Source organism: Dermacentor andersoni, chromosome 3 (genome assembly GCF_023375885.2).
Source record: "Dermacentor andersoni chromosome 3, qqDerAnde1_hic_scaffold, whole genome shotgun sequence".
NCBI classification, from domain to species: domain Eukaryota; kingdom Metazoa; phylum Arthropoda; class Arachnida; order Ixodida; family Ixodidae; genus Dermacentor; species Dermacentor andersoni.
Window position 1 is genome coordinate 128,092,384 of NC_092816.1, and position 16,772 is coordinate 128,109,155.

The 16,772-nt window shown below is 45.4% G+C and overlaps 1 protein-coding gene across 1 annotated transcript in view; it reads left to right on the top strand.

Moving 5' to 3' along the window:
- Positions 1-9,436: 9,436 nt before the first annotated feature.
- LOC126538414 (monocarboxylate transporter 12-like) overlaps positions 9,437-16,772 on the top strand; it is a 46,428-nt gene continuing 39,092 nt past the window's right edge. The window contains exons 1-2 of the mRNA XM_055074424.1: positions 9,437-10,293; positions 13,732-14,048. Of these exons, the coding sequence (XP_054930399.1) occupies positions 10,118-10,293; positions 13,732-14,048 (493 nt within the window). The 5' untranslated portion in view covers positions 9,437-10,117. The remainder of the gene's footprint in view (positions 10,294-13,731; positions 14,049-16,772) is intronic.

The window sequence follows — 16,772 nt, forward strand, 5'->3', positions numbered from 1 at the left end:
CGTAACGCGGAAACTCAAACACAAAGCCTTCCAGCTGCCGTTTGTTTTTGTGCCCTCCACCTTGTGCAAGTGCGTTATTGAACTTATTGAATATCTAAAAGTAACATGTCTCAGAAAATTCGTAAGGTACGACTTAGGCACAAAATACAGACACGATAGCGTCGGATAGTAATTCGAATATGCGACAATACATAAGCGGGTTGCGCGGAAAATGAAATACAGTGCCCTTTCCAGCTGCCATTTTTGAGCTGAGCACGCCATGCTAAATCCTGAAAAACTAGAGGCTAACAGCTTAGCTGTAAAACACTCGCAACGTATGCATGCATATACGATAATGCATAACAAATTATGCACAAAATTTGCTATTATATGCACGAAGCCGGGGCGTGCTGTATCAATTACTAAAAATCCTGCCACCAATTTGTAAATATACCACCCGAAACTACTTGGGTACTGATGGGCAGGAGCATTTATTATACTTCCTGAACATCTTCCATCTAGCATACAGTAAAGCCTCGCAATAAAGAAGTAGAAGGGAGGTTCGTAATTGCTTTGTTATAACCATTAGCTCGTTATGACCACTATCTATTTCTACCCACAATTAGCAAGAGAGAGGATACACGTACCACCGAATCGCACAGCAGCCTGCCACGCGAAGAAAAGAGAAACGGCTTTCCCAAGCAGAAAAAAAAAAGAGAAAATAACGAGGTATTGCTACTTTATTCAGACCGAACGGCTCATCACTGATCGATCAAACGCACACCAGATGGCGGCTCACTTCGCAGGAAAAACTCCTTGATAGATTTTCCCCGCGTCTTCTTCAGGCGAATGATGGCTTTTTCGGCTGCAGCCGCTATATCGAGTCTGCCCTCGCCATCATCGGGAGCACAAATGAAGCGGCGCAGCGGGTCTGCCGCATCCAACGCTTATGCAGGCTTCGATACTTTGAATTTGCCAACATTAGGCTCCGGGCTGTCTTCGATACATTCATCACAGGCGTCATTAAGCCCTCCCGTCAGAGCGCGCACAATTTCCGCCTCCGTTAGACCTTCGGTTGACACCGCGTCAGCATATGCACTGAAGTAGTGCAGAAGGCATCGCAGTGGGGCAAAACGCCGCCGTAAAATAGAGAATCCTACAACGCTATAGGGATTGGTCGCCCGCGGCACCCTCATTGGCGGCAGCACCGAGATCTTCGATGTAACCGCCACTGCTGACGCTAAATGATGCATGCTGCAAGCAATTGGCGATCGTGCTCGCCGGTACAGCCATCCAAGCAGCCTGTAGTATCTAGGTTGCCGCGTACAAGTCGATCATCGTCTTGCGCTTCACACTGATATTGAGCAGAATTAGGTCGTTCCCACACTTGCGGTAGCCCGGCTTAAATTCATGATAACACCTTGGTCGAAGCGTTGCATACCTGCATGCAGCTTGGCGGCGGGAAGCCTACCTCGATGTTCTTGAGCCTAACGGCAGTGTGGTGGGCCACGCAGTTGTCCAGGAGGAGGCATATCTTTCGGTTCTGCTTGCCCAGCCGACCGTCCCACTCCCGCAACCATTGAGCGAAAATTTCTCTCGTGATCCAAGCCTTGCGGTTATATCATAAGAGGCCAAACAAACAAAGACAACAAGGCCAATGCAGGGAAAATTAATTGTGGCAGACAAAGGAGAGAAAAGACAGGGAGAAAAATTAATTGTGCTTACTAACTGAAATAAGGAAATGATAAATTGATGGAACTGAAAGGGGATGAAAAGACTTGGGGCAGGTGTAGAACAATCCCATGTCTTCGCATTACGCGTGCGATGCTCTACCAATTGATCTACCGCGGCACCGTTTTCCCACCCAATTTATGGGGTATTTATGTGTTACTACGAGAACTAACCATGGGATTGTTAGCCAATGCCACCAGTCACAAACCTTGGCGGCGGATGTAGAACATCCTCTCTGCCACGTCGTCACGAGTACTGTACGTGATCTTTTAGGGTGAAGGCAGCTGGTCAATAAACCCACACGTGCTACCTGAAGGTACCAATGTTGCCAGATTCGAGACCTTCGTTATGAAATGAACGAGAAGAAAGGGAGTTCCCTGAAGGGCTCAATTCTTATTAATCATATCACAAGAAGCCAACAAACAAAGACACCAAAAACAACACAGGGGATATTACTTGTGCTCACTAATTGAAATAAAAATTGTTAATTTATGGAATTGATAGTGGATGAAGAAACAGTTCTAGTAGTAACACATAGGTACCCCAGAAAGTGCACGGGAAAACGGCGCCGAGGTAGCTTAATTAGTAGAGCATAGCACGCGTAATGCGAAGACGTGGGATTTTTCCCCACCTGCGGCAAGTAAATCTTTCATCCCCTTTCAATTTCATTAACTTTTCATCCCTTTATTTCAATAGGAAAGCACAAGTAATTTACCCTGTGTTGTCCTTGGCGTTCTTGGTGGCTTCTTATGATAGGATTAATAAATATCGGGCTCCTTGGTTAGGCAGTAGAGCGGCAAGTTAGTCTAGTCGGTGGAAGTTCATCTTCTAATAGTTTATGGTTTAATACGTTGATGGTTTAGAGGGTGAAAGATGACGTGTAAGTACAATAATCAAAATGAGGTCATCCTGCCGATACGCCATCTAAAATTGCTGGCGTCACAATCTTACATCCAGAAATTCCACCTCACAATCAGGAAGTACAATGGAAGGGTCACTAACACATATACGCGCTTTGTTCTTTCGCTCAGAAAGTATTTAAAAAGTCAGGGCTAGGACTTTACTTCACGGTTGAACACCCTCATGAGAACGAGCTAGAGTATTTCGATATTCGCCTGCTCTTTGAAGTGGCTCATACCTGCTGGCTATGTCGCCTCAGATCTACGAAAGCACCGTGAAGTTTTTCTTCAGGTCATTCTAAAAGAGTAAAAGATGGCATTGCTGTGTCCAGCATTTGTGCTCCCTTGATGAAATCATGCGGCCTCAGAGTAGCAGAGAGTGTTGAAGATCAACTGGTTAGTCTCAACACAGCTTGTTATCCGAGCTCTTTGGTAACAGCAGCTTGCACAAAACTGATTACCACTGTTAACTTAACATTACGACAGGTTCATCTCAAGGCAACAACCAGGAGCGTAAGAGACATGCTGTGATCCCTTAGCAACAAATATAAGGTGTCGCATAATTTGAAGAACGTGGCGCAGCGTTATGGGGTGAATGTAGTGTTTTCTACTCCTTTAAACATGGCCCATTTGTGTGCGCAAGTCCTGAGAAAGATTGAAAAGATGCCTAGCCATAGCCCATTTGTTTGCCATGTAAGCCACATGTCCTAGTTTGTTCCCTCCACGTGCGGTGTGGTTTACGAATTCCCTTTCTCTTGCGGCTATGTTAATGTAGGTCAGATGGGACGCTGTGCTATTATCCGTTTAAAGAACATTCTAAGAACCGCTGATCTGACGAGCATTACCATGTAACCAAATACTGCAGGGATCCAGAAAAATAGGAAAAGAAGGTGTGCCTTCCGCTTCTAGAAAAAAACAAATTTTATGCCGTCACGGGCATCGCCATACACGGGAGCTGTTTGAGGCGTATGTTATAAAGACAAAAGCGCATGTATTCGCTAGCGATCCTTCGACTGTACTTGCTGATTTTGGGGTGGAATTTCGGGATGCAAGATTGTGACGGCAGTAATTCTGGATGGCCTATCGGCGTGATAATGTCGTTTTGGTGAATAAATTATCTATTTGTCATCTTTCACCCAATGAAATCAAGTTGTGAGTCTGCGCGCGTCCAGTCCACTTCTACTTCTGTTATCCGTGTGTGTATAGCGCAGTAAACCCCGTAGTCAAAGACTAACGCTCGGTTAGCTCCTTTTCTTTTTGATCAAGCATTGCACTTGGACACATAACTCACATGGAGCTTTCGTTTGCCTTTAAAGCATTGTGGTGACGCACTTGTGCCAACCACGAACGCTAGCACCTTTTCCAACCCTCAATGTTCACAAAAAGCAACACCGTCACGCGGACCATGCTCTGTTTACCGCCCTGGCAGCGTTCAGCATTGAAGCCCAAGGTCTTTTGTGGCAGCATCTGGCACAACAGGGCGGTTGCATCTGCGTTTAATAAAGCCTTGGCACTCTATTTTTCTAGCAGCTGTCCAATGTTTGTCTCCACCCATGCCACTGTAGCTTCGCGGTCGACAGACTGCGTTTCCCCGTTGACGACCCTGCCGACGAAGTCGTGACGCTCCTTGAAACGCTGCAGCCAGCCCACACTCGCCACAATATTGTCGTGCCCCATGATGTACGCGAAGTCCCTGACTTTCCGCTGCAACAGTGTCCCACTCATAGGAGTGCCGCTTGCTCTTGCGTCTAAAAACCACTTGAACACTGCCTTCTCTATAGCTTCGAAGGCAGGCGCTCGCTGTTCCTTTCTTTCGCATTATACGCCACGTCCGACAGTACCGGTGACACCTTCTTTGGTGTGCAAAGTCTTCGACAGCGTGATACGTATGCCGAAATCTTCGGCCACGTTTCATTCTTCACGCCGGACTCAACCATTTTCAGCATAGCCGCATTCTGCTCGATTGATATCGTTTTGCGATTCCCCTTGCGTTGCCGTCGTACATGTCCTTTCTGGTGGCGGGAACTCGCACGAACGAACTGATATACTAGCTGATATCCCTGATGCCCACGCAGGCAACGAGAAGCAACGACCAAACCACAATAGGCGCCACCCCACGCGCGAGGCGGTAGAGCGGGCGGGTATACGAGTTCCACGGGAAAGGGGAGTCCCGAAGACGCGCACGGAAGACGCGCACATCACGCGCTTTATGTCATTTGCCTGATGGGTCCCAGAATGGTCAGGAAATGCTCGTTGTTGAAAAAAAAAAAGGTCAGTTGTACTTATTGCGAGGAAATTTTAGTTTATTTAAAACGAGGTTTTCCCTACGCAGGCATCTATGGGAATTCCAAGGGGAATCACGATTGCCTCGTTATATCTATTAGTTAGTTAAATTCCGTTTCCTTGTGACGAGGCTTTACTGAAGTTGTACAAGACAATGCGAAGCCAGCAAGGTTATTTGCACATAAATATTGAGGTGAGTGTGTCGAATACAGTGCCAGTGTCGCACTTATTTTAAAGCGAAACACTCTATGTCTCACTGATTCCTCCGTGAGCGCAGAAACCGCACTGCAGGAAATCCAACTTACACATCTGCGTAGAACACTGCAGTTGACATTCGCAGTACCGCGGCAGCGTCGAGTGGCCGGCCAGTTAGTGCCTGATAACAGTGCGAAGCAGGAGTAGAGCATGCGCACGAAGTCCACTGGAAGCGCAAGTTGCGTCTACTTGGCATAACATGCCCCCCCCCCTGTCTTGATTGACTGAGCTTCCCTGCTTATCGGACAGCAAGTGTGCGTGAACACGGCCTCTTTTTAGGATCTGTACAGAAAATCAAAGCCCCTTTCTTAAAGAAAGCTGGGTGAAAGCCACGCTATCTAGGCGAACTGTGTATATCTGCACTGCATTACGCGCGTCACGCAATGCATTCCCGTGCGTCACCCTGGGTAGGCCGTGGGTGCTGCGCATGGCAGAAAAAGGGGCTGCCGTACGCGAACTTAAGCACAAGCGCGATCTTGCCCGTAAAGCAGATCCAGTGAATCAGTTTGTGGTTATGGACTTGGTGTTGCTGTTGTTGTTCTGCCTAGTTTATACGAGTACAGAAAAGGTTAAGACAATTTCACAGGCTGCTGTATCGGCGAATGCCCCAAAACGAAGGACGCGGGTTGCTTCCGCGAACAGGGAACACGGGAGACACACGAGAAATCGGCATGGTGGTTGCGCCGTAGAAGAGCCGCCAAGTCTGCACCCTCGCTGGCAACAAATGCGGACACGGTCCTAGCTGAATGGGAGCGTTGAGGGAGACGGGCGTGAAGAGGAAGAGGTGTGCTTGAGGTAACCGCCACATGTCCCTTTGACCTTCTCGGTTACGACTGCTCTTTTTTCGTGGGTCTCGCCGTCAGACGGGGAAAGATAGTCACGGAAAGTAGGCGACGCGACATATGCCAATCCGGTTTCAGTGTTAGTGTTTGACATCCACGCGCGCCTTTTCAGAACGCCTTGCGAAAACGGCGGTATTTTCGCGACCTCTAAGCCGGCTACCACCGATGGATGCTTTTGTGCACGATCACAATCGGGTCGCAATTACGATGTGTCGAGCATTCGAGTGAACCGGCCCACAGTTGCCCGGGGGACCGAGTATGTAGGGCAACGCACTGTCCGGCAGACATGCCGTCAATAAGCCGTAGTTTCATGGAAACATTCTCGCAGCTTGCGTGGCGGCTTCTTGCGCGAGAAAAGGAAACGACACGGGCAACTTGTGGTTACAAGTGCGAGCTCGAGCCTGGCTTCAAGTGGTGGAACCTTTTTCGAAACGTTTCCGTAAATGCAAATTATGCACTTATCAGTCCCATATGCCTAAATATTCACTATGCGATCTTTCCACATTTGATGCTGCAGTCACACAGCATGCAATTCATCTCACACATACCATTGGCTTGGTGGCACTAGAAGAACTACGAACGCATTGGACGCTCGTTGCACGTGTACCCTTGTGTGTAAGCAACGAGGACCGCGGGATAGCTAAAATTAGGCTGGTAATTTATTCACCTGAAATAAAAGAAAATGGAATATTTACCCATCATTCCCTGACTGTGAGAACTGTTGGGGATGCTTAATTTTTTTTTTTTTTGAAGTATCTGGCGGTGCAGGAAGCACGTTTGCCATTTAAAAGTGGCACGCGAGCGGCCGACCGGCCGGTGGAAAAGGAGAAGCGGTTCTCTTCTTACGTTGCTGGTAGGGGGCAGGAGCAGTGGAGAAGGCGGCTGGCTATTGTGAAGTCGGCAGTGTGCTTTGGTCGTGCCTGGGTGAGAACATCAAAGAGTGAAAATATACAAAGGGTGGGGACAAAAGATAAACTACTACAATGTGAAGTGCAAGACCTCGAAAGATGTGGCGGTTTGTACGTACCTCTGGATAGAAGAAAAGAAAAAGAAAAATAATGTCAAGAGCAAAAGTAGCAATACCAGGCTGGGTATCTAGTTGTCGTCAGAGGCAACTTTGTTGTGTACGTATGTTTGTGTGGTCATCTTATTTTTTAAAAAGCGAAAGAAAATCACGTAGCTGTTCTATTTCAACTGCGTACACCATCAGAGCAATAAAGGGGTAAAATTATTTTTTGCGCATTTATTTTACTTCTTCAAAAACTTGAGAAATGTTTTGTGGAAAAAAATGAGCAGGTTGCATGGGTTTCTCGTTCATGTTCCTAATATTGATCGGACCAATTTGCGCTAGCTGGAATGCATAAGACGCCGCGACGTTCATCGTTTTTTCTGGGTTCCCCATTACGTTCATCTTACGGTTATGAAACGAAGTGCTGCGGGGTAAAAGAAAACATGTGCTAAGCTAAAGACGAAGGCGAACTGTTTTCTCAGAAAGAATGTTACGAATTCGACGGAGACCACACTGACGCAGCTGGAAAAAACAAGATATATTTATAATATCTTCGTCGTTCATATAATCAGTAGGTGTTCCCGTTCTCTCTGTGTATCTTTTCTTTTTATACGGTGTGGCATTGTCCTACAAGCTACATTCAATCTCTTTTTCCAAACTACAGACGTGAAATGGGCGCTTAAATTTTATTGGGAGGAGGATCGCGCTTGTGTATCACGCAATGGCTATGTGCGCAAAAAGTAAATAATGTTCTCTCTCAGCCTGTCACTCAGACTCAGACAAAATATTGTTTTAAGCAGTTCTGTTGTAACCCATAAGCGAAATAATCCGTAATAATGCCTGAAGAGCAAACTTTGACTTTTTGCAATAATTTTGTACAGAAAATACGGGGTTCTCGTAAAGTGAATACGTTATCTTATTGCATGCCTTGCTGCGGAAACATGTGAGACATGTCCATAAAAAAACAATGTTCGTGTCGCATCTTTAGCTATCAAGTTTCGATACATTTATTTTTGCAATTGCACTCCAGCGGTGCGTTCCATTGATTTTGAACTTGAACTTTATTTTCGTATCCATACAACGTAGCTTATTTTGTAGAAGACTATGGCCCGGTTGCATGCAGCATATGACGTCACCCATGGCTTGGCAAAATGGCGGTAGGCGCCGAAAGGCGGGCCTTAGAGCTGGCGAGTTGGACATAAAGGCACTTTTACCGCCCAGTTTTTACACATGTAGCCGTAATAGACCCTCTACTACAATATCTCTCGGAAATCCGCAAAATTTCGGTTGACGTTATGCCCCCGTTAAAACACGGCTGTCGTGACAGCGCGGAAGGAAACGCAATGGTGGTCTTGCGCACATTCACGCCAGGAGTCACTTAGATCAAGTCAAGCTTGGGCTTCATGTTAAGATGCATTTCTGGGTAGGGCATGAGTGCTGGGCGTGAGAACAGGGCGTGCGAACAGGGCGTGAGTGCTGCTCGAAAACGCCGCCCGCGTCTACGGGCAACACCAATACCGTACTCGTATCTGGGCCGCTATCTCGTACACGTTCGAAAAGCCGACGTTCGATTTCGCCTCGCGCGATTGTCTAGGCTGCGCCGATATCGCGGCCTGACCAATCTAGTCCAATCGCGTGAGGCGAAATCGAACGTCGGCTTTTCGAACGTGTAGAAGATAGCGGCCCTGGAAATCGGCCCTAGCTGCCCTGTCGACTCTGTAATTAACGGTGGCTACACTGGAACGCGCGTGTGCAACTGACACTGCTAGCATTCTAGCGCGATCATAGATTCATCGGTGCTACGATCAAAACGATGAGTGCATCGCCGATGTTGAACGCTGTCGTCACAACGCGGCGGCAACACTATCGCCCATACACGCGGACGCTTCCGATAGTAGACTCGAAATCTTGCCAAAATGAGGACGTCCGAAACAGTGAACGACCGAGAATACCAACTCCGTATGCAATACAATTTATTAATTTATGAAATTAAATGTAAAGGTCGGCATCGCTGTTGGGCTTGCCCTGCTGGCGGACTTGCGTACGACGGCCAGGTTGCCGGCGTCGAGGTGGCTTGTCATCGCGACCAGCGAACCACTTGTGCTTGCGATGTGAGTGGCAAGCTGCCCAACATCTTTACCCTTTACCGTATGCTGCCAACAAAATATTCAGCAACGCACCGCTGCCATGACTTTCTGTGATACATGAACTCAGATGAGCGAGCTTACGGCGCAAAAGACAAAAACGAAAATATTTTACGCAGGAAGTTTCTTATTTACCCCAAAAAATAGATTTCTTTAGGAGAAAAATATAATGGAATGTACGCTTTGTTTTGTGCTGCGAAGCGTACAGATGATTACATTTGCGGCCTACATACAGGTGCGATGTAATAGGAGTGCGTATCGGCTGCGTAGCTTTGGCTCTGCTGCCACAGGAAGTTGTCGCCATATATAATCGTCATGCTATTGCGTGCTAGTGAGATTGAGCTGCCAAGTGCGTAGTTTCACCGATGCTAAAGAGGAATTGGTGACCGAAGATCGTTTGCGTAAACGAACGCTCTGAATTGTAGGTACGCACTGTTGCAAAACTATTTCGTTGTTAAACTTTGCGGCTGTTAGGCTGGCGCCGGCATTAACGCAGCTTGAAAAAATATATGTAATACATGTGTACTTTCGTCGACCTCTGCACGATACCAGAAATCGCTGATCCGATGTATATAAGAGTATGCTATAAATGGTTGTTGTAATCAATGTTAAGAAAAGTTCGAACGTAGAAGTTCAACAGTCTTGTGTTCTCTACTACGACCACAATCTCGCACATTACGGTGGATTACGATTATATATACTCGATTTCTAGCCGTACTTTCTGATCTCTTCTGTGATGTGAATTTGCAAGACAATATGGAAAATAGCGTTTTCATTGTGTATGGTGAGCTTGTTTTTCGAGTTTAATGTTGTCATGGGATAAGCGCATTCTTAATTTCTTGCTTCATTTGCCTTCATTTACTTCGCATTCTGTTATATACTTTGTTTTCATATTTATTCACATTCAGGAATGTCACTGAATACAGAAATGCTTAGTTCATATGTTTATACTGGCAGGGTACACACACAACACATATGGTACAACGACGGCCTTCACAAAGAATGGAAGATGCAAACAAAAGACTTCCAACTTCAAGTAAAATTGTCGCCATTTCCCAAACACCACATGTGGAACAACGACGACATTCACAAATAATGGAAGATGCAAATGCAAGACGTCCAAGTTCAAGTGAAATTTTCACCATTTCCAAGTAAGTAAATATTCAATGTTATAATGTAACATTTATTCAGCAAATGATTATTTTGGTGAGATTTGTAAAGAAGGCTCGAAGGAAAGAACGATTGGATACCATTCGAATTAGCGTTTAATCCTTCACCCTTTATTGACAATGAAATAGTGGAGGACTCAAATGGGATCAGTTTTTCACATTGTGCTAGACGTGGACAGCTGGACTAGCTGGCTGTGAATTGCATTATGAAGCATCGTTCCAGCGCATAAATAAACAAGGACGAGCAGAGAAGGACGGCGTTACGACGCTCATGTTGTCCCTATCTGCTCGTCCTTCTTTATTTGAGCGATGGAACGATAATTCATAATGCTTGGAGCATTCTGACCTGATAAAGGACTCGACGTTACCAAAGTTTTGTTGAACAAAGAAAGCATAAATTCGCCTTGGAACTTTGACGTCTTCTTCTCAGGCTCTTACCAAAGATTGATGGACGGTACCGAGTGCTGCAAACTGAGGTTCTTGTGTTTGTTTGCAATATTAATATACCTGTATTTGGAGCAATTGACATAGCTACTACAGCGTTTCTGTGAAGTAACTATTTCTAAAGTGTGACCTCGTATTTTTCCCACCAGCTAAATTGTCATACACTTTTGGTTTGTCAAAAACACGGAGAAAAATAGAAATGTTGTTGAAATTGAGCCATGTGTTTTTCTGCAGCTTCTCTGCCCTAGAATTTATGTACGCGTCAAGATTTCAAGGGCGAAAAGTTTTCTAGATGCGCTGTAGGAAATACATGAAATGCGTTGCACATGAAACTGAAGACATTATAACTTTGCTTGAAACGCTTGAATTAAGCCTAACTGCGCAATCAGGCTTGCTCGCTCTCCATCAACCTTAATGTTTTCCCAAGAAGAAGTTTCATATTCTGAAGAAGGAATGAGTGTTCCTGATGTAGGGGCTCTTACAAGGCCCCACTTTCGCATTATGCCATACGTGGCCAGACACTGCCACTAGCTTTATTCATTTACACTACGGCTCTGCATAATATTAACATGATATGCCCATGCACATGCGATAATTGCTTTTTATGAAAAAAATATTTATCAGTGATAGATTTGGGGTACTTCTATGCAGAAACTAAAACGTAGGACGACAACCGATAGCTGGTTGTAAGAGAATACTCCACAGCTTTCCTTGCCGGCGGCTTTCTGTAAAGTATCCTTTTTCTTGTTGTTGATGTGGCTGCTGTTTGTTTGTTTTAATGAATGGACTTGTTGAGCGCTGATACGTACAGAGTCATAACTTTCATTATTTTCGTCACGATTAAGCCTTCTTTCAAGCCAATTCTGTTCTGTGACAGGGACTCTAAAGGTGCTCACGATTTTACACGCAGATAGATGCGGGCGCGGCTGCATCACGCAGCACAGAAAGATGCTGTTGCTGATGTCGTGGTGGGGAACACCTAGTGAAGAGGTACACTTAAATATAAGGATATCGCGCGCCATCTTTCTCGCCCCGAAAAATCCAAATCACAGCAATTGTACTCGCGGAAAGCCATCCGTCTGGCACTGTTTAATCCTGTGGAGTAATTATCAATCGAAGTTTTACGTTCAAAACAATATTGATGAACAGGCTGAATAATTTTTTATTATGAATGGCAACAGCTCATAATAAAATTTGTTTGAGTAGCTCAAGATGACAGGCAACAATTCTTGGAGGTTACATTCGCGCATGCATAATTTCATGTTATTTGAGGCGGCATTGCACAGGTGAGCTCCAAGATCCTGTATGCCTCACATAACACCAGGATCCGACGAGGTACACATGCCGAGCTTTCCAATGAAGTCAGCATCGGTTTCTTCGTAAATTATAAAGACTAGGCTTGACACAAGAAGTTCGCTTTAACCTGCTGGTACCTGAATACAGCTCAGAGACGAAATAATATCCCAGATTAGTTAGTAATACCGACTCCGATATTAGAAACCTGAAAAATTGAACTGTTGTTTAGATATACAACGGCCAGATGCTGAAAGTAGAGTCTTCATGTACGCCAAGACAGTAACCGTTTGCTGCAGTGATGTCTGTTGTACTAGTAACCACTTGTCTGTGCCTGATTATATGTAACATTGTGCCTGGTAATGGTGTGTAGATGTTCCGTTCTCAGCTTTGCAGTACTAGAAACGCACCGCACAGATGCTTTTCGTCGTCTGCTACGACGCAGAGGTCAGGGACAAGTTAGTGTCGATTTTCACAAACTTTATTGGCCGGAACAGGATTAAACTAATTCAGTAAGGTGCCGCCTCCCACTGGCTTTCAATGCAAGGGGACTATTCGGCTTGACTACTTCAGAGTTAGCTTTGATAAGGAGACAAGACAATCTGCAATGTAATCTAGCAGGGGTCTAGGAAGGTTAGCAGGAGCATGCTCGCTTAATCCTCGAGCAAGTTAGATAAACCTACTCGATAATGCTACTCATATGTGGCTTGAGTTGCTGAATTTCTTGCTTTAGCTGGGAGACATGATAGATGCGCCTTCCGAATACAAATACATGTAAAAACTGTAAATACATTTCTTAAACAACCGCTGAACCAATTTGAATAAAATTTGTTGCATTTACGATAGAAAGCTAAATTTTGCCGACAGTAGGAAGCTGAAATTTGATATAGGGCTTCAATATTGTAGGAAAGTTGCCAAAAACTGGCAAACTGCAATAACTTTATCACAAAGTTTTCCGATCTTTACATCTGCACCGAAAACACACACCGCAATTTTTAATACTTCATCTGCTAGACCAAACCGTACAAGTAAGACACAGCTTACGATGCAACTTAAGTGGAATCATTACGATGCTTAAGGGGGCATGGCGAAAATTGAAATAATAAATTAGTGGTGTACTTTGGAGTTGTGTAGAAGCCTTCAATTCTTTCGCTTAAGATTTCACAGAAGCTGCAGTATAAAACATAATGATGTCGTTTTTTAATGCTTGAGTAGCAGATTGTTGAACTTATGCTACAGTTCTTTTTTTTTTCATTTTTGGGATTCGACCGCCTCAGTTAACTGCTTAGATTTACGTCCAAAGTAAAAAGTTGCTACGCACAGTTGGTAAATAACAACTTTATTTTAAATGGAACAAACATTGTCGAGATTGCCATAGTGGGTGTCCAGAAAAGCGATTTCTCCGTATCGGAGTATTCGAATCAGGCGAGTTGTCGTCCATGGCACTGGATTCAGCCAGGCGCTCCAGATGCTCGTTAAAGCATATTCGTGTGCTCGTTACTAGTGCATTTGTCTGCGTGCGTGCTGTGCATAAGTTGGTGATTTCATGCATAATATTTATAACCTGAACTAGCTTGCTAGGCATATCGTTCAACAAACACCTTGATCACATTATAACAAATATATCTCTGTCACTCTTGCTGTACAGCTTCGTTTTAAATACACACAGTTATTTATGAACAGCAGGTTGGAGCTGCCGTCACAGGAGCTCACGCAATCTCTACCAAAGTGCTTGGCCACGGCTGGAAGACTTTCTTTGGTTGGCTGTGATCCCATTGCTTTCAAGCCGAGCGGCGCACAGGCCGCAAAGGAGTCCGACGCGGCCGGCATCGACAGATGCTGGTGGGTGGCGGGGCTGGCCTTTTTCATGACCACCATGGAGTCGTCGTCCAGCCGCTGCTCCGGATTCCTCATGGTCGGAATCATGGAGCATATGAACGTCGAACGCGGCCTCGCCTCTTGGCCTGTCAGTCTCATCGGCTCTCTTATCGATTGCGGAGGTGAGTACTTCGAGTTGGCAGATTACGGGAAGCTTGAACCGCACACAGACTATTCATCACGTCACAGTGCGGTACGGAGCGATTATCATGTCATTGTGCCGGCCCCTTCAGGGGAGAGTGCCTCCTTACACATTCCTGGTCAAAACCTGGACGCTGGTGCTACACAGTTCTATGCCATTACTACACGAAACGGTTGCACTAGTATCAATGCGAGCGGCGAACAGGTGGTTCCGCCAGCGTGGTGATGATGACTAGCACATGACTTTGCCTAGACTTCGTCCTTCTGGCTTTCAATGGCCTTGTGACTTCGCAAATTGATCATTTTTAGAACGTACTGCGTTTTAAATAATGAAATATTCATTATAATAGTTGTCTGATTGCACGATTTGAACATCTTACCTCTACTACAGAAGGCCGATATTGAAGCCATTACGGCAGGGACGCATGAACAAGCGGAATCACTGCACTGTGCAATGATTATTCGTGCGCGCAAAGTCTTAGTGCCTTCTGCGTTTAGTGAAAAGTATAAATGGCTTTAAAATGCAGGCCTATGGAGGTAGAGGAAGCGTGTTAAGCTACGCCACAATAACGTCTTAAGCCAAAACCATGAAGCCCAGACAAATCTATCTATTACCATCCTTCTCATGGTGGTTGAACGATCGCAGTGCCAGTACGTGCTCTAGTAGTCGTAGCGAAAAACTCTATGTCTGGCGCAAAAGAACCGTCACGCTGACGGAACTTTGCGCCATGTGAAACCGACCAATCAGGAAATGGAAACCCGTCGCTAAGTGTATGTATTATTTAAAACAGCAGCTGGCAACTAGCGCAGCTAGCACACCGGCTAGACATATGGCATTGCGTTGTACAACGCGCCCACAGAGGTGTGCTGAATGTAGTAATATATTATTCGCTTTTAACTTGTGAGTAGGTTACATAAGTTAAGGTATACCTGGCTGTTATACAGAAAAAAACAGGCATATTCAACTCCAGTTGACATCTGCGTAAAGCAAAGCATTCTTGGCGTGATCGGCTCACACGTGATGGCGTGCGTGCGTGCCTGCGTGCGTGTGCGTGCGTGTGCGTGCGTGTGCGCGCGCGTGTGTGTGTGTGTGTGTGTGTGTGTGTGTGTGTGTGTGTGTGTGTGTGTGTGTGTGTGTGTGTGTGTGTGTGTGTGTGTGTGTGTGTGTGTGTGTGTGTGTGTGTGTGCTCCTATTTGTACACATATAATGGGTTCTCTTTTTCAAGTTTTCCGGAATATTTAAAAAAAAACTGCTTCATATAACTAAATTCCAGTCTGTGAGCTGGCTTCGCACAGAGGCGGACATTACTTTCGCCAGAAATCAAAACACATATTCCTCTGAAAAATCAATAATTAGCTTCCTGGTTATATATTTGCGCGGCACATTGCAATTTACGAATGGTAACCAATGGGTCTGCAAGGCGCATGCACTTGGAATGAACTGCCTGAGTAATCTACACTACTTCACAGATATGCACCATCAAACTCGTCGTAAAGATGCACTGTTGTTCCACTTACTTTTTTAACAAAAGGCTCTTTTAGGCACTGAAGAATTAAATTAACTAGAAGGTCCATCTATTTCGTCCCACGCTATGAGAAATATCTCGCAACTGGTGTCATGTTGGAGAATAATTTCAATTAGACACATGTTGGAAAGTCACCAGCACCAGCAACAATTTGTAAATTGCAATGTGCGCCCTGAAATAATTAAAGAAGTTAATTGGTAAATATTTCTTAATTTCTTGAACACGCGTTAGTGTTCTCGTGCTAGGCATGTCCGCCTCTTCGAATAATCCAGCTCAACGACGAGGAGTATGCTGTGTGCCTTAGGTTGGTTTTAAAAATTGTGCAGAAAGTTATTACCCCACAGTGTGAAACGCACAGAGCGGCGCGGATGCTTGGATCGAACAGACAACCTCCGCGAAGAGTGTACGGTGCTTGAAAATGCGTAAATTATCGCTGTCCCTCCAAGCGGGATCGCCTTGTATTGTTGCGGTGCTAAGTTATATGTCGAACCCGGCTCCATGTGTTAATGCGTCGGAGGCTTCGTGTTCAAGAAATCGGAAGTTCGGAAGTTATGAAATGAAATCGAAAACCAACAGGCGTACAGGCACTTGAACAAAACTTACGTCGTTGAATAGTGAAAGCCGAAAAAGGTCGTGCTTCTCAACGAGCGTCTGAATGAGCCTCGTTTCCATGGCCCAGAACAGCTTGTTTTCTCTCCACGCTTTCATTCTAAAACCTCTCTTCCAGCCCTTCCTCCTGGCAGTAGCCAATCCACAAGGGCGACGGCGAATCAAGAAGCACAGACAACACTATCGCAGACAGAATATCGGACCGGCGCGCCCACCAAGTTCCAGTGGGCGCAAAGGCGGAGATAGGGTCTGGTCTCGGGAATACGAAAGGAGTTCTATTACTCCCAACTGCACACCTCCGTTGCTTCTCTGTATACACCGTTTTTCATGGGCGCCACCATATTGCTACGCATTGGCACCATCTATGGGCACACACTGAAATACCTTCGGATACACTGAAACACTTCACTTCAACAAAAACATCACTTCAGAAACAGAGTTGCGGCGCCACAAGACAGCGCACTAGCCAGCTTGCTCCCTGAAGAGTCGCTCTGGCATATACAGTAGAACAACATTTATCGGCATTGCGGGGCACGTACTCTTCAACGACAGTGGGTACGAACACAAATA